General features: G+C 39.7%; 1 protein-coding gene across 7 annotated transcripts in view; it reads left to right on the top strand.

Moving 5' to 3' along the window:
• Positions 1 to 25386, top strand: part of SCEL (sciellin) — a 125047-nt gene that overhangs the window by 14879 nt on the left and 84782 nt on the right. For all 7 annotated transcript variants that reach the window (XM_057707250.1, XM_057707251.1, XM_057707255.1 and 4 more), the window contains 7 exons: positions 11182 to 11243; positions 11921 to 12038; positions 14744 to 14803; positions 18337 to 18405; positions 23154 to 23222; positions 23816 to 23854; positions 24883 to 24963. In XM_057707250.1, coding sequence (XP_057563233.1) covers positions 11201 to 11243; positions 11921 to 12038; positions 14744 to 14803; positions 18337 to 18405; positions 23154 to 23222; positions 23816 to 23854; positions 24883 to 24963 — 479 coding nt within the window. In that variant the 5' untranslated portion in view covers positions 11182 to 11200. The remainder of the gene's footprint in view (positions 1 to 11181; positions 11244 to 11920; positions 12039 to 14743; positions 14804 to 18336; positions 18406 to 23153; positions 23223 to 23815; positions 23855 to 24882; positions 24964 to 25386) is intronic.

The raw sequence follows: 25386 nt of genomic DNA, 5'->3' as shown, positions 1-25386 counted from the left end.
CCTGGATGGACAGATTGAACATCATCAATATCTGCTCTTCCTAAACCATTTTACAGGATTCATGAAATTCCAATCAAAAGTTCTAATAGAATATTTGTTTTGAAACCAGAGAAAATAATTTTAAAGTTTATCTTAAAGAAATAGTTAGAACAGCTGATAGAATTTCTATGAGGTAAATTAATGATAGTACTTGAATTAGGTATTAAAATGTATTATAAAAAGACAGTAAGTAAAACAGTTTGTTTCTATTGCAAGAAACTAAAGGTAGATTTATGGAACAGAAGAGACAGCTATGAAGCACACGCTAGAATATATAAGAATTTTTTATGTGACAAAGGAAAAAATCTTATATAAATGGGAAACATATTCAGCCATTACCAAAGTAAATCCACATGGATTTAAGTTTCCATGTAATGATAAAATATAATTTTTAAATTAGAAGAAAACATGTAAATATTTATTAATCTCATTTGTCCAAGAAATATTCCTCTGGAGTTGATCATACGCCAGATAAAATAATATTTGGAAATACAACTGTAAAGAGGAAGGTCTTGGTTACAACCTTCAAGATTTACAATAGGTCTGTGTGTGTGTGTGTGTGTGTGTGTGTGTGTGTGTGTGTGTTGGGGGTGGAGAAAAACTATTCAGCCACACAGACAGGCAGTCTGTATGGTAACGTTGTTATGGAGAGGTGCTCTTTGCTATTTGAACACTTAGTTGGGCTCTTAACTCAGCCTGGGGAGGTGGAGGTGAGGACGGGTTGCAATGGTGTCTCTGAATGCATCCAGGAGGATATGTAATGTGTGACTTGAAAAATGTGTGTAAGTCTTTCCTGAAAGGAGAGTAAGGATGAGGAGAGGCTCAGAAAGAAGAATGCTTTAGGTATAAAGTGCAGAGTTAGCAATAGCCTAAAAGTGATGAAAAGAATGGAGCCCTCAGGAACTGGAACTACTTAGCTTAGCTGAACTAGAGTTTGAGTGAGGCATGTGGAGTGGGGAGAAAGGAGGCCGGAGGGTATGGACTTGTAAGCCTTGTTAACAATTTGGATTTTATCCTGACAGAAATGGAGGGCCATTGAAGGCTTTTAAGCAAGGTGGTGACTACTTTGGCACTTGTGAGAATGGATTAGAAGAGGGTAAGTCTAGAGATTGGGAATATAGGTAGGAAGCTGTTCAAACAGTAAGCAGTTTATGGCAGCTTGACTTGGTAGCTTGAATAGAGGCAGAAAGACGAGAGTGATGTAGGAGCAGCGTTGTAGGACTTGGATTTTGAGGTCAGAAAGAAGTCATGGATGGTCTACAGGAACTTTTAAGGAGTGAAAGAACTAATAAGGGGAAAGATAGAGAATTACAAAATTGGAAATTGCTGATCAAAAAAAATATCAGAATTAGAAGCTAAGTGAAAACTGGGAAAGTAAAAACAAATCTTTCTGACATATAAAGAAAATAAGTAAACGATAAGACATCTGTAATGTTAATCAATGGAAAATTCACAAAATAAGAAATAAAATGACCAATAAAATTGTAAAAATATGTATTTGAGCCAAAATGATTCCACTTTCATCTATTAAATCATTAAAGAGACTAATAAATGATAATTCTAAATGCTGGCCCATGTGTGGACATTCATAAGCTGCTAGTAGATTATAAACTGGTATAAAGTTTGTGGGAAGAGATCTGACAATAGGGACCAAGAATATTTTAGAAGTTACATCCCTTGGCAAGTAACTTTTAAGGATCCATTGGAGATAGATGAAAATAATTAGGGATGTGGTCAAAAGATTTTTGTATGGTTTTATTGGAAAAAACAGAGGAATTATGTTATACTGATTATACTGATAGATAGACCCATAAGATGAAATATTTTGTAGTTGCAGAAGAAATAATTATTTAAATATTTTTAAATGGCATTGAAAAATGTGTATCAGTAGGCTCTAATAGGCAAAATAATAACAATAATAATAATTAATAATAATAATAATAAACAACCATGGAAGAAAAGAACAAAGATTGATGAAAAGTGTCTGACTTTTTCCTCTTTGTCCTTTCTTAAATTTTCCATATTTTCTATTGAACATGTTATTACTAATATAATGAGAAAGATTTCACTGTGTAAAATTGGGATGAAGAGTGACCACATGGCAGAGCTGCGGTGAATATGAAATATGATAAGGAACTTAAGGTAACAGTACTTTGGTTTATAGTCCATGGTCAAAATTGTGATTTTTACTCATTTAACAAATATTTTCAACTAGAACTGAAAACAGTCCATGAGGGGCTCAAGCAATAGATAATTTCTATTAGATAGCAGTTTTACTAATGAGTATTAGACCAGTGTCTTTCATAAAATGAAATCGATCACTGTCCCAGCGAGTAGGACTCCTCATGCTAAAGTTTGGTGTTACTTATCGTTCTGCAGAAGAGGCTGGTGGCGGAAACAAGGGCAGGTGAGGGCTCATGCTAAAAGCAAGAGCAAACAGTAAGGACATTTTACGGTTGATGGTTATTAGACTCACAACTCATAGCATATAGACAACTAGTTGGCTACAAGATTTTATTTGTGCTACAGTCTATTGATAAACTCTTTCGCCATCAGTACCCAAGTTTTCTAATGTTAAGTGTAGACTGGGAGGCTCTGTGACTGAAGAAATAGCAAATTGCTAACCATCACAGCAGGCTAAATGAGTCTTTCCCAGTCTGATAATTATCGGATTTCCTTTACACTGCGTGTGAAGGCTAAACATAGTCTATTAATTTAAATGCACTTGTTAACGTTTACACTTTGGGAAGCCCTGTTTGTTTTATCCTTACATGATATTTCATGTTCTTTTAGGTGATAATTAGTTGCTTGATGGTTTGTGGTATTCATCTTACAGAAAATAATTCTGCTGTTCATTGATTTGTAATTATAGAGCCTCTCTTATTCTTCTGTTGAAAATGGTTTAATAGCATTCGTCCTTTTTCAGTTTCTAGGGGTTTTTCCCTGTTACCAGTGATTTTTGGGAAAAAAGTACTAGTGTTGGGTTGGCCAAAAAGTTCATTTGGGATTTTCCATAACATCTTATGGAAAACCTGAACGAGCTTTTTAGCCAACCCAATAGGTATTATCGGACCATGAAGACCTTTTCATACACAAAAGTGAATACCACCAAGCTACATATGTCATTCTAGACACTTTTGCTGTATTTATTTCCTTATTCTATGTTTGCTTTTTTATACTTTCTATCACTTTAGAGCTTTCTCTTAGGCAACTATTCACATTTGGTCTTTTCCGTAAAGATATCAATTTACATAAGTATATTAGAAGCTTGATAAATTAATTGGGAGACTTTGGAGCCATTAAATATCCAGCTGTCACTCTATGCTGATCTCATGATGCTTTGGTAAAATGATCAGAGAAAGTCGCTTCAAATCTCACTCTTGGTTGAGGTCCATCAGAGACTTCTATTGCAAAGGAAATGTCATTCTTCTCAGCCTTTCTTTTAACCTGGTAAATTTCTACCTGTTGGCCCCTTTTTGTTTCCTGGGCTTCTGGGAGAGGAACTTTGATGTCAGGTCAATTTAGGTTGGAATCCCAACTGTGCACTGGCTGTGTAGCCTCAGGCAAACTACTCATCCTAAAACCTCTTTCCAGAAAGAACTAATTTTATCCACTGTCCACATTTCCAACTCTTGCCCTACCTTCCAAAAAAGGACTCCGACTTCATTGAAATTATTCATTATAAAGTTTCACTTAGGTATAGAAGGAGGATAATGATATCAGCCTTCAGGCATTATTATATGGGTCTTAAATGAGATAATATGTATAAAATCTAAGCTCAATATGGCTAACACTATTACATGACCAAATACCAGCCATGAATTCTTTTTGCTGTTTTTTTTTTCTCTTTTCTTCTCTTGTCCTCTGCTTTGTTATCCTATTTTCTGCTCTGCATTTTTCTCCGCTGTCTTACTCTTCCTACTCTCTTTCATCTCTACACCACCTCATTCCAATTTCTTTGCTCACAAAATCTTTCTTAAGGAGAGTTATTATTAAGTCGAGAGGCATTTTTGTCTTTGGGTGGGAAGGGAAGGAGTGAGATCCACAAAGTCTTTTTGTCAAGAGGACCCAAAAGATGGAGAAATTGTAGCTTAGTTGGGAGGTGGCCCAGGGGATTCTTGGAGTTGGGACAGGAGGCGCTGGGGCTGACTGGCTAGGGGAGCAGTGGATTACCTAGTGGACCTATATGCTCTTGGGATAGTGCTATTATTAAAAATAGAAATTGAGAAGGACCATAGGGAGATGAAGAGGATCTGAAAAGAGACACATTTAAGAAATGGGACTAAGTAAGAGAGTAGCATTGACATAGATACACTACCAAATGTAAAATAGATAGCTAGTGGGAAGTTGCTGTATAACATAGGGAGATAAACTCAATGATGGGTGATGACTTAGAGGGCCAGGAGAGGGAGGGTGGGAGGGAGTCACGGGAGGGAGGGGATATGGGGATATATGTATAAATACAGCTGATTCACTTTGGTGTACCTCAAAAACTGGCACAACAGTGTAAAGCAATTATATTCCAATAAAGAGGTTTAAAAAAAAATGGGGGATGTTTGATAGTTTCAAATGTTCAATAGTTTCAAAAAAAGAAAACTAATCACAAAACTATGACTGGTTTTGTGATTCAGAATTTAAGAAGAGTAATTTCACCTAAAACCTGAAGACAGATGTCTTTGAGCAGAGGCTGTAGGCATTGGGTAAAACCTGGCACTTTCTGGTATTTTGCCGCAAAGAGGAAATGAAAGAGGGGCCAGAAGTTGAAAAGGTTTTTTTTTTCTCTCTTTCCATATTGACTTTTGACATCATGATTTCACATCAGAGTTTTCAACTTATGCATTTGGTGCTTTAAAAGGGAAAGGTTTTTGTAGTTCCCAGCATAATAGAGACACATCTTTTTATACATCTTTCCCCACAATATTATACGTTTAAAATATAGTTGCTGAAAAAAAATATAGTTGCTGGTATCTGCCATTGTTTGGCAAATGTACCCGTAACAGCATTTTGAGGAGCTGAGATGAGAGTTTCATCTTTCTTGTGAGAAGTTTAAAAGTTGATTGGAAGGATACTGAAGGATAGCACTTAGAAATAAATCTAATTGGCTGAACTTAGGCTATTAAATTGTCATTATATGTGTGTTGAGTAGATATGAAACTCAGGATAACCTCAGTCACTGAAATAAGTAATTTCTTTAAAAAATAATTTAAAACTGAAATTTTGCTGCATGTATTTCTTGACATTATCAATTTGAAAGGGTTTTAATCTCTAATCCACTCTACAAAAGGGTATTTTTTAACAAGAGCATTATTCACAGGGACATATATGGTTGATTCACTTTTAATAACAGTATAGAAACTATCCACGTATAAAAAATGTTGCTTTATATTCTGGTCAGGATGGAAAGTGTTCCATTGCAGTAAAATTTCTGTGGGATTAGAGGTTGATGAGAGTGGGGCTGTACCATAAATGTTTTAGATTGGAGATTCCAGAAATTATTCTAGGGCCACCAAATGGGCTGACATAAGGAGATGGTTAGAGTGACATGGCCAATGGGTCCTAAGAAAAAAAAAAAGAGCAGGTAGTGCTGAGGGAGGTTGTGCAGGAGATGTAAGTGAAACATGTAGGTTTGATGAAAAAAATTTCTTTCCTCCCAATATTAGTCATTTTCATTAAAAAAAACACCTGCATACTTATTAAACTATTCTCACCTGAAAATAGAATACATTATATTTTCCTGTCTCATTTACCTTGTGTCAATGGACAGCCTGGAGCTAGGAGAGAGTATAAAACATTATCCAGCCACCTAGTAGGGGGATAGATCTAGAGAAGGAGTCTGGCAAGGAACAGTGCCAGGCCACCCGTGGCTTCAGTGTGGCCACGGGAGGGGTGAGGCTTGAGGCTGAGCTGCCCGGGGTTGATGCAGCAGCTGTTTATACTGCTGCTCTTTCCAGCTTCCCTCCCGTTATCTTCCAGCTCTTGGAACTCCTGGGCATTTCCCTGTGTGTCTTGGGTTGGCTATATCACATGGTACTCTGTGCAACATGTAGTATCATGCACTGAAAAGACCCTGGCATTGCAGTCATATAGACCTAACTGCAGTTCCTGGCTGTCACTTCCTGTGAGAGGGTATTTAACCACTCCAAGTTTTGAGTTCCTATAATTAGAGGTAAAAATACTCACCTGGAAGGATTCAATAAGATAATGTGCACTAAGCATGTGGCCCAATCGGAAGCAATAGTAGGAACTGAACACATGATCCTTCTTGCTAGGAACACTGAATGTCTTGCAAAAAATAGTGTTTTACTAATAAGAGTCACTAGTATCTTATATTTTGTAGACCGCCATGGGCTTTTAGACCTTCTGTTTGCTCCACTATGATCTTGTAACAGGTAGGAAGAGCATTAAGCTTGAGTAACAAAAATGTGAAAGAGTAATCTCATGAAAAAACTAGGAGGTTTCTTTTTCTCTTGCCAAAAGTTAAGAGAGAGATCATCCAGGGCTATTTGGCAGCTCCGTGGGGAACTAGGCTTCTTCTTACTTCCTGCTCTGCCATTCTTAGTGTGTGACTTTAGTCCTGTGGTTAGTTCATGGTCCAAAGATGGCGCTCTTACCTTCTGTCTGGCAGCCCAGTTTCAGAGGAAAAGGGTGAAACACAAAAGGCCTAGTTATTCCCAGGGACTTTCATGAAAGAGGCAACAGGATAAAACTGGGGTGTCCCCAGAGAAAGCAAGTGAGTTCGTTGGAAACTATTCCTAGAAAGTATTTCAGAGACTCTGGGGTGGAGCCAATGAGGTGTTTATAGGATACCTGAGGCTAGTCACTGGCAGGGAGAAAGCGGTGAGGGCCGTGAGCTTGTTTGGGTGTCTTACCTTATGACTCCTTCTAGAGAATGCCCGGCTACCAAAGGTGTGAAAATATAGGACCCTTTAGCAGGATGCTGGATCTGATTAGAGCCAGCCCTAAATGTAAGGTAAAGAGGAGATATCTGCTTTTCTCTCTACAACTGCAGGAAGTGCTGTAAATCTGGGAGTCCCTGGCAGAGAGGACAAAATGATGGGCCTTGAGCTGGAAAGCCTCAGGTGGAGTCCCAGCTTTGCTACCCAGCAGCTCCTTGAGCCATGTCTCCGCAAAGTAGGGATTATATTACTCTTAGAACATGGGTATGGAAATGAAACGGGATTATATTATAAATTATATTATAAATTACTATAAATTATATTATAAGTGACTATAAAATCATCTAAACCATTATTATTGTCTGGACTCTCCTCCTTACCCAACAGAGCCTAAAGGGGCAGCAGACACCTGGCTTGTGAGGAGAATTGAGGATACCAAGGAAAATCTAAACGACAGCATCCATGTAGAATCACAAATACGTCTTCTTTATGTCTGGCTTCTTTCACTTAGTGTGTTTCAAGCTTCATCCATGTTGTGATATGTATCGATACCATTCATTGCCAAGTAGTATTGCATTGCATGGATCTGCCCCATGTTGCATCCACCCATCCACTGATGGACATGTGGTTGTTTCCACTTTGGGGCTATTTTGAATAATGCTGCTATGACCTTTTGTGTACACGTTTTTGCATGGACATATGTTTATAAGCAACGAAATATCAGGGAACACACAGAGAAGTTTGTCGGCTGCAATGATTCCTTGAGAAGCTGTCCTGGTTCTCCTGCTGCAGGCAGTGGGGCAGAGCTCATGGGACTTCCAGAGATGTCAAGAGTCAGGCAGGCCCTGCTGTGTACCTTCCCTTTCTCACTCTAATGCCAGGGTACGGGTCCCGCCTTGCAATGACTCATGACGAGCATTATTGCTGGTTGCTGAGGAACGAATTGGCTTTGGTTTAGAAGCCAGATTCTGCTTGTTGCCACTTTGGCAGGTTACATCCTCTCCCTGAGCTTCAGGTGTCTTATCTGGGAGATGGAGGCAATAGCTGCTGTGCAGTTTATGTGAGGATGAGATGATGCCTCTGAGGTATCCTGTTGAGAGCAGGTACTATGGCTATTGGCAACTGCCCTGGGCAGTAGGGCAATTAAAGACACAAAGGGCACAGGTCAGAGACAGGGTGGCACAAAGCTCTTTGAATGACTTAGCTATTTTAGAAATGTTTAAACCACTTTTTCCATAAATACTCTATTAGTTTGCTAGGGCTGCCAAAGCAAAGTACCGTAGGCTGATTGACTTAAATAACAGAAATTTGTTGTCTCATAGTTCTGGAGGCTGGGAATCTAAGATCAAGGTGTCATGAGTTTTGGTTTCTTCTGAGGCCTCTCTCTTCAGTTTGCAGATGGCCACCTTCTTTCTCTCTGCATCTTCTCATGTCCTTTTCTCTCTGCAAACACATCCCTGGTGTCTCTGTGTGCCCAAAGTCCTCTTCTTATAAGGTCATAGGACAGATTGGATTAGACCTCACCCCAATGGCCTCGTTTTAATGTAATCACTTCTTTAAAAGCCCCGCCTCCAAATATAGGCACATCCTGGGGTACTGGGTGTTAAGAATTTTGAGAGGGACCCAATTCAGCCCATATAACAAGCACCTAGAGAGCATCTACTCCGTCCCAGACACTGGAAAAGAGAAGGGATGATCTTAGGTCCGGCTCACAGGACACTCAGTCTTTGTGAGAGACAAAAAAGCAGATAATTGCAAAATGCCTTTTCTCCATTGACCCTGCCCCATGCTTCATGATTGAGTTTGCAATCTCTGCAAATGTATCACCAGATATACATTCAGCATCCTGCCCACCTCAGAATCCCGGTTCAGTCTGCTGTGAACCCTCCAGCTCTTCGCCAGCTCAGGGGAAGAACTTACCATTTAGAAACAGGAAACAGGTTAGCCAAGAACACGGGAAGCGAGGCCAGAGTGAGGTGAAGCAAACAAGTAGTTGAGATGGAAGTTTGTCTTTTCCTCCCCTTTCTGCCCAAGTTTCAGGAGTCTCCAAATATAACGAGACGGGGGCTTCTCTACACTCCCTGCGTGCCCAGGGCCCAAATGCAAGGCTGTTTCTTCTCCTCCCCACTCCCAACCACACCTCCTCTTTGCTTTACACTTTCCAAGGTGATAGAAACATAAGCTTAAGAATTATTGAGTCATTACTGTGTGTTGGGCGATAATCAAACACTTTACCTGTGTCACCTAATGTGATCCTCAAAACAGTCCCAGTTCACCTCATTTTACAGATAAGGGAGCTGAAAGGTGACAGTCCCAAGGTGACACAGTAAACAGCACGCTTTACACGCAGGTCTGTCTCCTTTCACGAACACTTTCAGACTCTCCGCAGAGTGAACAGCTGCTGGTCTTGTGCTGGTTGTTACTCTTAGGTTGTGCCCCCTAGAAGCAGCGCCTGGCAGGGCTTTGGGTGCCTGTGACTTGTGAAGGGTATGTGCTCAGGAGAGAAGGAAGCAGGGAGGGGAGGCAGGTGAAGGAGCTGAGTCACGACGCGCCCCCATCTAGCCTAGGTGAGTGCTGAAGCACCAGTCCCCTGCAGACCTGGCTCTACATTCCAGGTCAGTCAGTCCCTGGCTGCAGGTTTAGTGGAGGAGGAGGGTGTATTACTGGCAGCCCCACAAGCTAAGGGCAATTCCCCAGACGGGTGCAGCCGTGAGCCCACAGTGCCCAGCACCAGCAGGTAAAGGCACCAGCGGCTTCCACTTATCAGCTACTTTAGGGGAGTTGATATTCTACGTGAAGCTCCCAGGGAAACCATGCCTTGATCCAGAGGAGTGTATCTGTACCTGTTCAGGTCCTACGGCGAGTTATTGTAGGAGATACTTTTGGACCAGAAGGTGGGAGATGGGGGCTTTAGAACCTCCACGTTATACCTATAAACTGCCATCTGATGATATAGCTGTAAGTCTCAACAGTGTTTATATTTTAACAAAGCATTTTTCATGTACATTATTCATTTGATCATCACAACCTTATGAAGTAGAAGGCAGGTTTCATTAGCCCATTTTACAGAGAGATTAAGTGATTCAGTTGTAGAACTTTGATGTTATAAAGCGGGACCTAGGACTTGCTTCTGACTTGAGATGGAGGGCCCCTCCAAACTTCCATACACCATCCGGTGGGATGGACTTTGCAAAAAATGTAATGCCCCACCTAGGGTGACCAGCCCCGTCCTGTTTGTCCAGGAGTTTTCCAGTTTAAAAACTGAAAGTGCTACATTCAGGGAAACTCAGGACTGTCTTATCTGTTAAGCAAAAAAGGCCACACTCAGGACCCAGTATAGCTTTGGGGCCCACAAAAGGGTCCTAATTTTAATTCCTTTCAATAGCAGAAGAAAAAAATGAATATTATAATAATAATGAATATGTGTTAAGGAAGCCAGCCTGGATTGTTACTAATTTTTAAACTAACAGTCATAAAATATAATTTTTAATTTTGTGTGTGTATGCGTGTATATGTGTGTGTGTGTGCCTGTGTGTGTGAAAGAAGAGGCCATTGAAAGCAAAAATGCCTAAGACTCACAGTGTCATACTGCAGCCCTGAAAGCACCATCGGTGCCAGGCAAATGAACTGAGCATCACCTTCATCCCTTAGCAGCCTGGCAGTGGCAGTTCGTCACAGCTGAGAATCTTAGGGCTTTCCCACACAGGCATTACCTAAATCCACCAGTGTTTCCCCAGATCTGTGATTCCCATGCTCTGACTACTTCCCTTCTAATCACACATCACTTACCTGGGTTCACTTTGGCTTCCCCAGAGAAGGAGCTGATGAGCCCTTCTGCATATTGTGCTGTGAATTCCATGTCTCCGTCTCCCTGTTGATCTGACCAGACACGTGTCTTACTTATCTTTTGTGTCTCCAGCTCCTGGCTCAGTGCCAGGCACTCAATGCGTATTTATTCATTGAATAAATGAATTGGCTGATGGCCTGATTTAGCCAACTGCTTGTCCTATAACTTAGGGGACACTAAATACTCCTGGCTTCAGTTTCTTGGTCTATTAAGAATAAATATTTTGGAATGGATGAACTCTCAGATTCTTAGGGGGCACTTTATATCATGTATTCGTTATACCAGCTTATGCGACTGTCAGTGTCATTGAAAAATGTGTCTCATTAGCAATGAACGAGTCCCTTGTTGATTCTTTGTCGAGTCATTATTGTGTTTTCTGCATCCCCATTTTTCTTTTAGATCCTTACTGGAAGGCAGCATGTCCAATTTTACCTTGAGAAAAACATCTCCCACAGGAAATGGTAATGTAGACGATGTCTCCCTTACTCAGAGAACTTAAAAATCTGGGGAAAACAACTCACAGGTCTTATTTTTTTCATGTAGATGTGAAATTCTCAGAAGCAGCAGTCTAATTTAATGAACATGGCCAAAGTTAGGCTTAAGAAAAAAGTAAGAGTGCTATAGATTTTACTGACCTAATTGCAATTCAAAGATTTCTTTTAAAAATCAAGTGTGTGTGTGTGACCTTCTGTGCTTTTGGCTCCCATGAGATCAAAGAATTAATTTCTTTATAATCAGAAGCACCAGGACTTATTGACTATGGTTCGCTAGGTACTTCTAAAACAGTCTTGTGTGTCTTTATAAGGCATATTTCTTCTTGAGCAAAATGGCCAACCCACTAAATCCATTATTGGTTTATCCTGCTTCTGTGATTCTACATTCCCAGGTGCCGGGCAGGGCTTCATGTTGTGCGCGAGCAGTTTCAGTTGGCACCTGAGCAGTTTTGTATGTTATCTTTGATGATGGGGTGTGGAAGTTGTTCTTGCCGGTGCATTCTGCTTTGAAACACTACTGGACTTGCCAGCCTAGAAGATTGATGCTGGCCAATCAGACGCTCCTCTCAAGGTTTCCAAGTTAATAAACACACACTCAACTCCATGCAGCTACATCTCTTGATGTTTCATTTTTCTGTTGGTAGACGTGAAGATTACCACTCAGGGGACTACACTGAAACAACAGGGTGTTCACGAGGTGAACAGAAGAAGGGCTTTCTTACAGGATAACAGCTGGATAAAGAAACGTCCTGAAGAAGAGAGGTAAGAGGGTGTGGGGAGTGTGGGTGGGTGGATGAATAGAGAGAGCCATTCTCCATTTGGGAAACTAATGGCCATGTGGAAAGTGGATACTTTCCTTCTGAAACACTTTGTTGCTTGGCCTCACGTTTGGTAAGATTTAGAAAGCATAAATCGGTTACATCAGATTTTTAAGAATATCTCTACCATTTTTAATATTCCCATACCTAAGAGAATGTGAGTCATTAGTGAGAAAAAGTAGGATTTCACTGTTATAAATAGCATAGACATCAGAGCCTACTTGATAACCTGAAAAAAAAAAAAAAACAAAAAGACATTCCAGTTTCCAAAAGGGTAATATCTAACCCATGGTAGGGAGATTGCTGGTGCCTGATGTCAGTTGAAACAAACACAAATATGATTCCAAGTTTACAAATTTAACAATAATTTATCTAAAATTTCCTTATGTGCAAGTAAAATCGATAAATTCTCAACTCATTTTAGTCCCCCCGGCCATGTACCTCTAGGTACAGAAAGGTGGTAAACGCACTATCACTTTGTCAGAGAAAACACTTACCATCAAGAAAGTATTGTCTGCTTTAAGCATTGCTTCTATTAGCTGTATGTTTAAAGATCTGAAGACTATGACCATCGCCCATTGCCAACATAGATTTATAGTAGACATGTGTCCAGCCCAGATGTATTTCTTATATAGTGTGTATACACACACACACACACACACACACATACACACACCCCTTTGATTCCCTCTTATGTGTCAGGCTCAATACTAGATACTTCACATATGAAGCATCACTAAATCTCACAACAGTCACACAAGGTAGTTATTACATCCTCATTTTTACAGAAGAGGAATCTGAGGCTCAGAGAAGTGAAGTAACTTGTCCAAGAGCACACAGCTATGAAAAGGTGGAGTTGAGAGTAACATGACCCATTATCTTTCCATTACATCAATGGTTCTCAGTCGGGGGCAATTTTGGTCCCAGGGGATGTTTGACAAGGTCAGGAAACATTTTTAGATGTCAAAATTGGGGGGTGCTCCTGACATCTAGTCGGTAGCGACCAAGAATACCGCTAAACAACCTACAAGGCACAGGACCCTCCTCACAGTGAAAAATGACCAAACCCATAACGTCAACAGCACTGAAGTCGGGAATTCCTGCATTGCAGGATACTCACTCTAAGTTTTTTACTAAACTGACCATACATGGTTGTTTGAGGAGCATGCTTGTAACTGTTAAACAAAAATATCTATTCAATTCTGTTATTAAATCTTATTATTTTAAGGAACTGTAAGGTTATTTGGAGACTCACACTAAGTTTTGGAGTTAACACTCTTAGAAAACAATCATTTCCTTCTATACAGCAACATCTACTGCTTCTGTTGAAACTGAATATGGCATTTCTATTTTTCCATGGTGGTAGAATGGTATCAAAGGTCGATCACAAATTTTGGGTTGTGCCTATTTGCACAGATGTGAGGAGACAGAAATGTCTAAGACAATTTATAGTCGGTAGGAGTGATGGTTTTATACCAGACACGCTTCCTTAAAAAGGCCCAAGGAAGCCAGTGTGGATGGCATGACAGCTGCTGAGTGATGGGGAAATGGGCTCTGATGTTTCCCCACACCCTCTGACCCAGCGGTGGGTTACATTCTACATATTTTTCTTCAGGCAAAAATGCATCTGATGTCTGCTACTCTCCCACAAGTTTAGGGAGGGGATACCAGGGAGATGGAAAAGTTCTCTTGGGATCTTTTAGGGTGTATAGTCACTGGAATTGTTTCAGTTTCACTGTTCATCTTTCTTTAATTATCTACTGCAGTTCTTTTATAGCTTTATTGTAAGTGGTTCCAGCGTGTTAAGTAACCAGCACCAGGAGAAATGTGGTATTTCAGGTTTGGTTGACTTGACATGAAAAGGTTCAGATATTTACTCTCTGCCGTGGCTCAAGGCCAAAGTCTCTACTACATGTTTTGACATTGCCTAAAATTGCCTGTACTTTCAGGCCCACTATACAAAGTAAGAAAGACATAGCTTTGGGATTTTATGTATGAAGTTCTATTGCAGGGTTGACCAGTAGGGAAAGCAAAAGTTTGGAATAAAAAGATCAGCCCTGTCACTTGCTAACCTTTTAGCCTCAGGAAAGCCACAGAATCCCTGATCAATTTTCTCATGATTCAAAAATAGGCTCAGTCTGTGAACAATCAACCTTCTTAGCCACAAACATTGGTACTTATTTTCCTACCTTTTGTCAAGGAAAACAATCAAGGCCATCAAGTGGAAAAATTTCAGACATAACAGGCTTAATTAAATTTAAAACATGTTTGAAAAAATGTTTGCCTTCCTGCAGAGAAGGACTTTTCTAATATATACAAACTAGATGACCATGTGTTCCCACAACCTGATGGAAAAAACCCCAAAACCAAAAAACCAAACAACGAACACTCATTCCATTGTTGAATCGCATGGAAATCTCATGGGATAAATTAGAATAATGATTGTTTGTACTGACAAACTTGTTTCTTTTCACCATGCTCTTTCACGTGGTGACTGGTTAAAATAAATGCATGGTTGTGTTTTTATGCCCAAAGTAAAACGAATTAACCTTGCCAAACATTGTGAGCGCTTTCATGTCTGCCTTTTTTAATACTTACTAAACACTGTGATAACTTTTCATGCGACTTAATTTTGTTCTTTCTCTGCAGAGATGAAAATTATGGAAGGGAGGTACTCCACAGATGTAACTCCCACGATGCCTTGGACAGGTGGGTGTTTCAGATGAGTTACATCATTAGCAGAAACACAGAGAGGTTCGTTTCTGAGAGTAGACATGTTCAAGACAGGCTGAATATTTGTGGCTAGCCTCAGGCTTTCCCTGACATTCTGGGCACGTGAAGGAGAATCTGTGATATCATCGGGGTTTTTCACAGGGCCCGCTGTGGCTTTCCAGCTTTATGCTTCCAGAATCCGGCTTGGAGGTGTAGAATAATCAATCCACTGCCCACCTCACCCAGGTGGCCTTCCTGACGGGAAAGGGCCCCCACAGAAACATGATGAGAAAAGATACTTCTGAGCCTTCGAGAAAGGAACCCTAAAAGAGAAATAACAGCTGAGTTCACTTGCTTTATGGGACAGTACATTTCTTTTCAGAAACTCCTAGGCTTGCGGAAAACCACTAAATGATACTCAGTGGCAAGTAGACTGACAAATGCAAATTAGTAGGAAAATTCAAACAAAACTCGTGATCACAATGATGTAAATAATCTGACTAATCAAATAAATGGGTAATATTCTTCCCAAAGCACATTTACACTCACACACTTACAAACAGCCACACCCATCAGAAGAAGCTGATTATTTCTCAAACACAAGTTTTATCTGGTCCAGTAGCCAGTGTCTGCCACCAAAACATACTTAGTAAAGGACTGCGGTTGTCTTTCATGGTAGGGCTTTAAAAAGTTACGTAGACACCTTGAATATGTCTATTTTGGAAAATTTAATCTGTTCATAATTTTGACTTGTTCTAAGGGTCCTGAGTTAAACCCCCCTCTGCACCAAGTATCCGATTGGTTTTGGGGTTCCCAGCCTTTGCCCATCCAATTGGCTGTTCTTTGATTCAGCAGACTCTCCCCATCCTTGGTCTTCATGGATTTTGAAAATTACAGCCTTGTTCTCTGTGGGCCCTCATCTCCCCAAACAAAGGGAGCCTGATCGTTTGAATCCAGGCACCAATGGAAAATGCGCCCACCCTTTGATTTGCCTTTCTCTGGAACTATTAAAGAACAAACATACTTGCTGAGAAGCGTGACCAAGAAAACTAACCTTCGTGTTCTTAGTGTGTTTCAGAATAATGGGATCTTAATGCCTTCTATGCTTATTTTATATTTTAAACTATATCGGTTACCTGAACCCTTTTTTTTTTTTTGCTGGAAAGCATTGTGGCTAAAGCAGCACATTGAGCTTTTATCCTAAGTAGCAAAGTCTGTAAGCCTAAGACATTTCCCCCTTGACTCCTTGACTAGCGTCTCAAATGATATCTTCTTAAAAGGTCGTGTAGGTTATTTTTCTCCTAGCATTTGCTCACGTGGATGCCTGTGTGACACTTTTCCGCCCTTTTGCAGAGGCTGTGTCCACTTTGGTGTTCACCCAGCACCACGTTGGAGCACCTACTGTGTGCTGAACTGTGTCAGGTGCTGGGAACACAAAGATGCATGAGACACCCGCCTTGACCTTAAGGAGCTTTCACATTTCATGGAAAAAGATGAATCTATAAGCACAAATACTCACATTTACTGAGGAAAGTGCTTGTAGACGTGTGTGCCAGTGCTATGAGAAGGAGAGGAGGCAGTGGCTGACTTTGCCTGCGTGAGTGGGAGACCTCACTTGAAAGTGGTCCTTGGAGTTGGTGCTGCTGCTTGAAGGTGGGGTTCCAAGTAGGAAAGGGTGGCTGGTGGGCATGGGGCAGGGAAGGAGGTGCTTCCAGCAGCAGCAATAATATGTCCCAGAGTTCCACACCGGCAGAGACTGAAGATAAAGGAAAAGGAAAATAAATAATAGTCTCATCACCCTAGAAAACAAGCTCCATAATATGCACAAACTAGGACATTTGACTGCGTCCTTCCTCTGCCAGATCATTAAAATATGTCGAATGAGGCAGAATGAGGTACTGTTGAGTACAGATGAGGTACTACTCAAGTGGTACCTGTGGAGATGTCCTAAAGTCTGGGAACAAAACAAAACTAAATCCCTGCTTTCATAGAACTTGCTCCCTAGTTGAAGGTGGAGGAGGGAGAGACTGAAAATAAGTAAACACAATGTAATATGTCATGTGGGGATAAGTGCCTGGAAGAACAAAGCTGCTAATGAGACACAAAGCAAGAGCAGCTGCGAAGGGGTTGTTTTCTGGAAGGGGGTCAGATGGCCATGCAGCGCCTGTTTGCTTTCACCGCATCATATACGCTGGTGAACCGCACCATGATTTCAATCTGAGTTTCCTTAAAAACACGGGAAATTGCATTAGGCATTTTTTTTTTTTACCTTGTTCTCGCCTTAAGCAACACTAGTCCCTCTACCTCTGTTTGTTCATGTCTGTGTATCCTGCAAGGTCCAGCTCAACCTAGACCTCATCCAGACAGCCTTCTCTGATCCCCACCTCTACAAATAAGCTTTCTCAGCTTCAAACTTCCTTGCACTTGACCTGAACTTCTTTTACGACATTGGACATATGTCCGATTTGTCCCTCTAGCTCTGTGTGTGTAGGGTTTATAGTTAATTCATTCTTGACTTACAATCATCAGCACAGTATATTGTTTACCTCCAAATATTTGCTTAAGAAAGATATACTACACCAAGTTAAAAATTACATCTCAAATAATACCTTTGATCTGTCAGCTTCAAATGATGCTTTGAAATGCAAATACAGTAAATCATGGTGTAATTCTCCAAAGAGCTTGCTTCCCTTGGATCACAGGGTTGTGTAAGGCATTGAACAGGCTTTTCTTGCTGATTGATCAGTCTGATCAAGATTTCTCCACTGCTTTGATGATCATGGTTCCTACTATTGGGCCTCCTATCCTCTTTTCCCTTATTTTCTTGTCTTCTTCCCACTCCCTTTTTCCTACTTATCTGTCTGCCTCAAGTCTGCCTCTGTCTCTCCTCTCCCTACTTTTCCTGGTCTCCCCTCTCTTCTCTTATCCTTCCCATCCCTCCTTTCTCTGTTCTCCCACTTTCTTCTTTTCAGTTCTTTCTCATGTTGCAGTTTATCTCATGTTTCTCTCTTTTCCTTTTTTTTCTTCTCTCTCCTTCCCAGCAAGATCTCTTTTTTTCAACACTGTCCACGGTGCTGAACTTGCAATAAAGCAATTTGTGCGTAGCCATTGGGCTGGTTTATGACTCTGCTGAAACTCTGCAAACAAAACATAGCTGATTATAAGGGATTGAGTTCCTATTACGTAAAAATCAACAACATTGAAAACAGTACATATTAGTTATTAACCATTTTGCATGTTGTGTTGCTTATTCACCTATTCTTATTCCCAGTTTGAATATGTTACATTGCAATTAAAATAATTGGACCTAGAGAAGAATTCTTTTATTAGCATGGGAAATCGGGTTTGCTATAATTCATCCTATCCAAGTCAAAGAAAGCCTGGGAAGATTTTGGTACTCCAAATGTGTCTTTTCTTGGTAACATGTACATCTCCTACCTGAATAGGCCAAAATTTTGCCAAATCCATGATATGTTATAAACTATATTTTGTAATTTATTTGCTCTTTCTATAATTATTTTTTGCTACAGGAAAACAAATGAAAAGAAGGAGCAAAGAGCCACAATCAGTCGGTACAGATCTGATGACACTTTGGACAGGTAAGGTGTTTTGAAACACACAAGTAGAATGCGTATCATAAGTTAAATTCCATTTCTCATAAAGCATGAGGCATTTAAATGTTTACCAAAGTAAGCTTTCAACCATGATATTTTATCTCCAGGGACAGGACGATAAAGATCGAAGTATCTTCTTCTTCAAAACTCACAAAATGTTGACTTGATATGCCGTTTTTCTAACAGCTTGCTCACAGTAGATCAATAGAAAAAATTCTGAAGAAACTAGTTGAGTATAGGTGGGGTGTGCACTGCATGCAGTCTGTTCAATTTTAAATGGAGAATATAGGTTTTTTGTGTGAGTAGCCAGTTCTTGTTCTAACTTTGGTCTTTCCATCCTGGAGGCAGAGAAACAGCAGTTTCTGTATAACTGCCTTATGGAGAGGCTGTACATTTTAATAATACAGTAGTTTTGATCCACTCTAGGATAAAGACCTTAACTCTTGACTTTAGAAAATGAAACTGCTCTTTCGGCAGTGTAGTTACCATATGGCTGTAGAATGAGTCATTGTGTTGTGCCTGTTATTGGCTCAGTCTTAGATGGAGGGAAAGGAAGGGCTCATCCCTATCCCTCAATAGAAAATTGAGGAATATCTGTTCAGGTTGAAACGTACATGCTACAAGTCACATTTTAATTTTACATTTGGTAGAGGTGCTTATTAGGCACGAGTAAAGAACAAAGTTAACATCTTTATTTGCAGTCTAGACACAGTGAATACCTGAGGCCCTTGGTAGTTGAAGCCACTCCCTGTAGCTAAAGGTGTGCTGCCTTTGGAGACAAACATGCCACCTGCTGCACTTGACGCATATGTGCTAAAACTTATGGCATCTAATAGAGTCTATATTCAGACCATGCCCGTGTCAATTAATACGGCAAATGCATGTACTTCTACACCCTTCATAGCTTTTAAAGTCAATCTCCCTAATAGCAGACAACCAGCACTGGTATCCCTAAGGAGTTGACGTCTCCCTTGTAATTAACAACCTTGACAAAAATCAGTTTGTGGAAGTATATACACAGGTTCTCATCTCTGCAGCACTGAGTGGAGAGAGGAGTCGCAGTACCTCTGCCTGTTCACCTGGCCTTTCAGGCTGGCCTATTGCACTGTTAATTGATGGAAGAAACCCTACTTCTAGGAATGTACTTGCAAGTGAGATAATTAGGTGTCAAGAAAGGTAAATATGAGAGAGACCTAAGCCTTTGTAGCCCGTGTGTCTGAAAGTTTGTATCAGGCCAGTCAAGATGGAGCCTTGGAACATTAGCAATAGACTGAACCAGGCCTCACAGGGAAGCTAACTGAGCCATTCTCAGCCTCAGCAACAAATTAGAATCACCTAGAGAGTTTTTCAACTGTGCTGATAACTTGGTCCTGCCAGCTCTCATCTCCCAAATTCTAATTTAATTAGTCTGAGGTGGAACCAGGCATCTTTTAAAGTTTAGGAAGTGATTCTGATGTGCAGCTAAAATTCAGAACCATCAACCTAGCCCAAGTCCTTCATTTTGTAAACTAGGCATTGTGGCCAGAGATTCCCTGCTTTATTTGCGCAGAGGTGTAGCAGCACAGGTTTGGAAGAAGTATCCTGGTCAACTCCTTCCCCAGGTGGTGTCTGTCTCCCAATAGTGAGCTGCATCTCTGTAAGTGTGGAAACAGATGTGAAGGAGAGAAAACAGGAGTCGGTAAAGAAAGGCGTGTCCTGAGAACAGGAGTCAGACTCCCATCATTCAGGCCACTCCCAGTGCAAGATGTGAAATAACTGTAGGGGGAAGGTGATCACATGTGTCAGGCGTGTGAGTATTTGGGCCATCTCAACACTAATGCGTATAGTAAATGAATGAGAAATGTGCTGAGTTTACATTTGAAGAGTTCCCTTCTAAAATATACATCCGTTGGTAAAAATATGAAGTGTTCTAAAGAAACATAAGTAAGTAATTGTGTACATGTGTATACTGTGGCCCAAACCCTGAAGGTGGTTTCATGACTAATTTGGAAAACCTAAGTTAGGGAGACCTCTACTGTTCTGTTGTGGAAGTGTAACTTTTCCTTTGGTTCTTTTGATCCTGTTGCTAATTAATATTGTTTATATTTGATATTATTTTACATTATAATTTAATATGTTGCTAATTAATAATTAATGTTGTATTTCCTGTCTCCAAGACTGACTTCTGTTAAAACAACCTGTCTCATATCACGAATTGGCAGAAAATTAGTTTCTAAGAGAAGTATCAAGTTAATCTCCCTCAGTAATATGAAATTGATGAAAGCATTGGAATGGTGGTTTAGAGTTCTCTCCATTATTACTTATAGATGGATCCCCCTAGTGGCATGAAAGAGATAGTGGAGGTGGAAAATAATAACTGAAGAAAGACATGTTGATCACGAGTGCTGGAACAATTACGCTACAGAACCAGGTGTATGACCCTGGGCCCTACTGGAAAGACTTTGGAGATAGACTACTTCCTGGTTGTGTGGCCAAGAGAAAGCCACCCGCCTTCTCTGAGACTCCATTTCTTCATCTATAAAATGAAAATAATTAAACCTACCTTGTAGGGATGTTCTGAAGAGTAGAGGAAATTGTACAAGATGAGTGGCAAATAGTAGTAGATAGCTATTTTTATTATTACATGAAGTATTTATTGCCCACATAGATGAAAACGGTCGGATTTTAACTTCATTTAATTTTAACAGCTGAACTCTCCTTTATTTAATCCTTAAAGATGTTTGATATGAAGGTTACGTTTTCTTTAGACAGATTGTTATTTTCAGTGTACCAGAGTAGCAATTATCCAAGATTATTTTTAACTTATGTGAGGACCTCATAGACAGCTATAAACGCTGAGTAGTTTCCAAGGAACATTTAAGATTTAATATTTAGAATTACCTGACATCTTATGGTATTCACAGTGGTTTACTGCAGAGCTCTTCAAATATAAACACATCAGAGGCTCAGTAGCAATTAGGACAAGGGATATATGAGTCTTTGGCCTAATGGTCATCTGAGTTATCATCATGAGTTTTCAGTGGTTGGATTCATTCTGTACAAGTTGACACCTGTATTGTGAACAGTCAGTTGAGAATGTGGAGCTCTGAAGGAATCAGCCTTCCTTCCTTTTTGCATTCAAGAGCTATCAGTTTGCATTCAAGGTATCTGCTCATTATGTATCACAATGGGGTTGACTTGTAGAATTTTAATGTATTAGAGTTATTTACCAAATGCTTTAGTTCCACATGTCAAAATGACAGGTAGAAATTGAAATCATTTTAAAGCTAAGAAAGTTAAACCATATTTTTCCATCATGAATTTTTTTAGAGCAAGACAAGGTTAGTGTCCATCTTCCCAGGAACAGTTTATATAAAGCCCTGTACTAAGATGGATGATAAAGGTGAAAGTTTAGAGAAAGCTATAGCAGACCCATAGTATGAGATCAACAGAGGCATCTTGTGGACCTTTTGTTTTCCTGAGCCTAATTTTGCCACATCCTAGTTTTGTGCAAGCCTGCTGAATGCTCCAGAAGACAGCCCCACATCTCAGGAAGAGCTTTCCTTTCTGGTGTGCTCTTCCAGGGGTTGCACGTGTGCGATCCCACCATTGACGTGCAGACTACAGGATTCCCAATTTGTCTTATGACCCAAAAGACGGACAAACACGCCTTTTCCAGACCTACCCTCCTTCGGGAGACCTGAGTTTAGGGAATTTAAAACCTCTGATGTGCCTTAGAGGACTGGGACGGGGAGGGTGGGGGGGAGTTGAGGGAGGGAGGGAATACGGGGATATGCGTATAAATACAGATGATTGACTTTGGTGTACCTCAAAAACTGGTACAAGAGTGTAAAGCAATTATATTCCAATAAAAAAAAAAAAAAAAAAAAAAACCTCTGATGGTTCCCAGGGCCTATTAACAAAATGTGTTAGTTAGTGCAAACAAATTCGCCAGGGTAGAGTAACTCTTATAACAAGTTCCCTCTCCTGCCTCCAAATCTCATGGTTTAGCCCAATAGAAGATTACTGCTCACCCTCATCAGAGTCCAGAGTGATTGGGTTGAAAATTAGGGGACGTCTCTTCTCCATGGGATGACTCAGAAACCTAATTCTTTCCATGTTTTAATGCTGTCATCTTCGACTCATAGGCACCAAAGCCACAGTAGAAGGGGAAGAAAGAGCATGGAGGATCACGTGAAAGGTTTTGTGATGGCCGTGGGAGTCACAAATAATATTTCTGCCCACATTCTTTAACTTAGAACTCAATCACGTGGCCCCAACTTAATTGTAATGAAGATGGGGAAATATGGTCTCCCCGTGTGCTCAGAAAGAAAATAAAGAGTTTGGCAAACATATAGCATTGCCTAGGCCATAAAACATTTTTGAAAATTGCTTAAGTCTTCTTGATTCCTTTTAGTGACATAGGAAGTACTGTCATTGGCTAGAGATACTATTAAACAATAATGAATATGAAATAGTTAATGAGACAAATGCTCAAATGAGTCAGAAAGGCTAGTTGAAAAACATAAACTTTAAAAGTTGCAAACTGTATCAAAATGGCCTCATAAATAGATTTTGTCATAAGTATTATAGCTTTTTTTAATTGTAAAATTTTCTAAAATGTAACACCTGAAAAGCAATTGTCTTTACCAGAGAAAGGTTATGTTGTGAAGTGATGCTAGCATGAAAGAGGTCTGAAAAGAGTTTAACAATCTAAATGTTCATCCAGACTTTTGTCTTATTTCTTTATAAAGGATCTCAGACAGAAATGATGCTGCTAAAACATATAAGGCCAATACCCTGGATAATCGACTACCCAATAGGTACCAGTATCTACTCACTTTGGAAAAGGCTCAAGTACAATATTTTTCTAAGCGTTACTTATTTACTTACAATCTTCAATCCTACTTAATATCTTTCTGTAAATCTTATCCTTTTTTTTTTAACACAAATAATTCTGGCATAAAAACTTTACCCCTGCTCACAGTTAAAGAAAATAAAATCTTATTCCTGGCTTCAAAATCAAAAGAGTTCATTGCTCTGGGCCATAATTCTTACCACACTTATATTTCTGTTTTAGTTATCCTGGTGGCAAGATTATGACATACGTGTAAATGTCAATTTTATATTTCTATTGTTAAAGAAAATTATTGAACCTAGCAAATAAAAACACTGAGCTTAAAAGATAATGAATTTTCTAAAGAAAAAAATTTTCTTTTGGAATCTACTACACAAAGCTAAAAAATCATGAGGTCAACTTTTCAAATTTATTCAAATACTGATGCTTTCTTTTTCTTTCTCGCAGATAATGTTAACTTTTAAAAATAGTAACTCTAAATTCATGGACAATTGCAAGCTGATGCAAGAATTCATTCTTTGTTGCTGCTCAAACTTTGCTTTCTTTTTTTCTTACCAGAAATGTGTCCACATTTCGATCACCAGAAGCGACAAAGACGTATGTACTTTTGTAACCGACATTACATTTTAAGAATAAAGTGTATTTCTTCCTATGTGTCCAAGAAAAATCAGGATATACTGCCTTCAGACCAAAGTTTCATTGTAATTCAGCCATGCCCCCATAGCTTGGGCAGAGTTGAAGAGTAGAAATACTGAAATGGTCCACAAAACTTCAAGTATTTTCTATCTGGACTTTAACACAGAAAGCCTTCTGGTCTAACCAAACACCAAAGCTGAAGTCATTCTTTTTTCTTTTCTTTTCTTCTCTTTTCTTTTTTTTCTTTTCTTTAAAATCTAGAACTTTTAAATTTTTTCCTCACTCCTATGGCGACTCTTTCTTCTTGCACATTTCACTTGCCTCCCAAAATATCCATCGTATCTACAACTCAGCTTAGTCATGAAGTCATGGCTTTGCTAACAATCTATGTAGACGAAATACATTTTCCTTGTAGTAATAGTAGTTATAAACAGCCAAACTAGGTAGATTTTTGAAAACTTGATTTTTAAATTTGCATTTACAAATAAAGTGATTTTCACACTGGACTGCACCTCCAGTTGTTGAAACAGGCCTGGGTGACTTCCATTATTCTGAGGGTCTACATATATTAATAAATGCTAAGTAGAGACTTAAAACGGTGTGATTTTTAAATGTTTTCTTAAATGAGCTAATACTTTTAATGCAAAAAATTACAGTATAATTCTGTTAGCCACAACATATACAGGATCAAAAAATATATGTAGGAATCCATAGCACATCAGGATTGATTAGTATGGGTTTCAGACACACAATTAATGTCATATGATGAATGACTTCTTCATTCAATTCCTTCAGTTTTAGTTATTTGAATGAGAGCCTGGCAATTTGTAAAATGGGTGAACTAAGGAAGAACTTTTTCTGTTGTTCTTTCATCCTCAAGTGAAACATTTTCTGGTGGGAATATGAGTGGGTTATAAGACCTTTAAAAGGTGGGGTAGAATGGAAAAGTTTCAGGAATGTGATCATTGTTTGTTCTTATGATGAAACAGGCAACCTGGAGATTTGTTCAGTGCAAATGCTACCAACACCCCAGCTTCCACCTCCACTACTACTCCTATAAAGAAAAAGAGGTATGATGGGCTCGTTGGGACTACCTCTTGCTGCAATTCTGTAAGGGATTATTCTTTCTTAATTTCTGAGGCAAATCATCCACCAAGGCCCCCAGGCAGCACCCAGAAGTTGCTCTGCCCTTCCTGCTTGTTCCCTCCTCCCTTTCCCAGGGATCCAGTGCCTACTGGCTGCTGCTATCCTCAGTCCTTCCCCACTCCCCCCAATCTTCTTTTCAAATACGCCATCATTTCCCCCCAATTTTATTCAGAAATTATTGACATGCATCACTGTGTAAGTTTAAGGTATACAGTGTGATGCTTTGATTCACATATATTGTGAGATGATCACCCCAACAGGTTTAATTAATATCTATCATCTCACATAACATTCATTGTCAATAAAAAGAAAAGAAAAAAATCTCTCCTTTTGATGAGAACTCAAGA

The sequence above is a fragment of the Hippopotamus amphibius genome, chromosome 14 (genome assembly GCF_030028045.1).
Source record: "Hippopotamus amphibius kiboko isolate mHipAmp2 chromosome 14, mHipAmp2.hap2, whole genome shotgun sequence".
NCBI lineage: Eukaryota > Metazoa > Chordata > Mammalia > Artiodactyla > Hippopotamidae > Hippopotamus > Hippopotamus amphibius.
The sequence above is the reverse complement of the archived record's forward strand: the minus strand, read 5'-3'. Positions and strand labels throughout refer to the sequence as shown.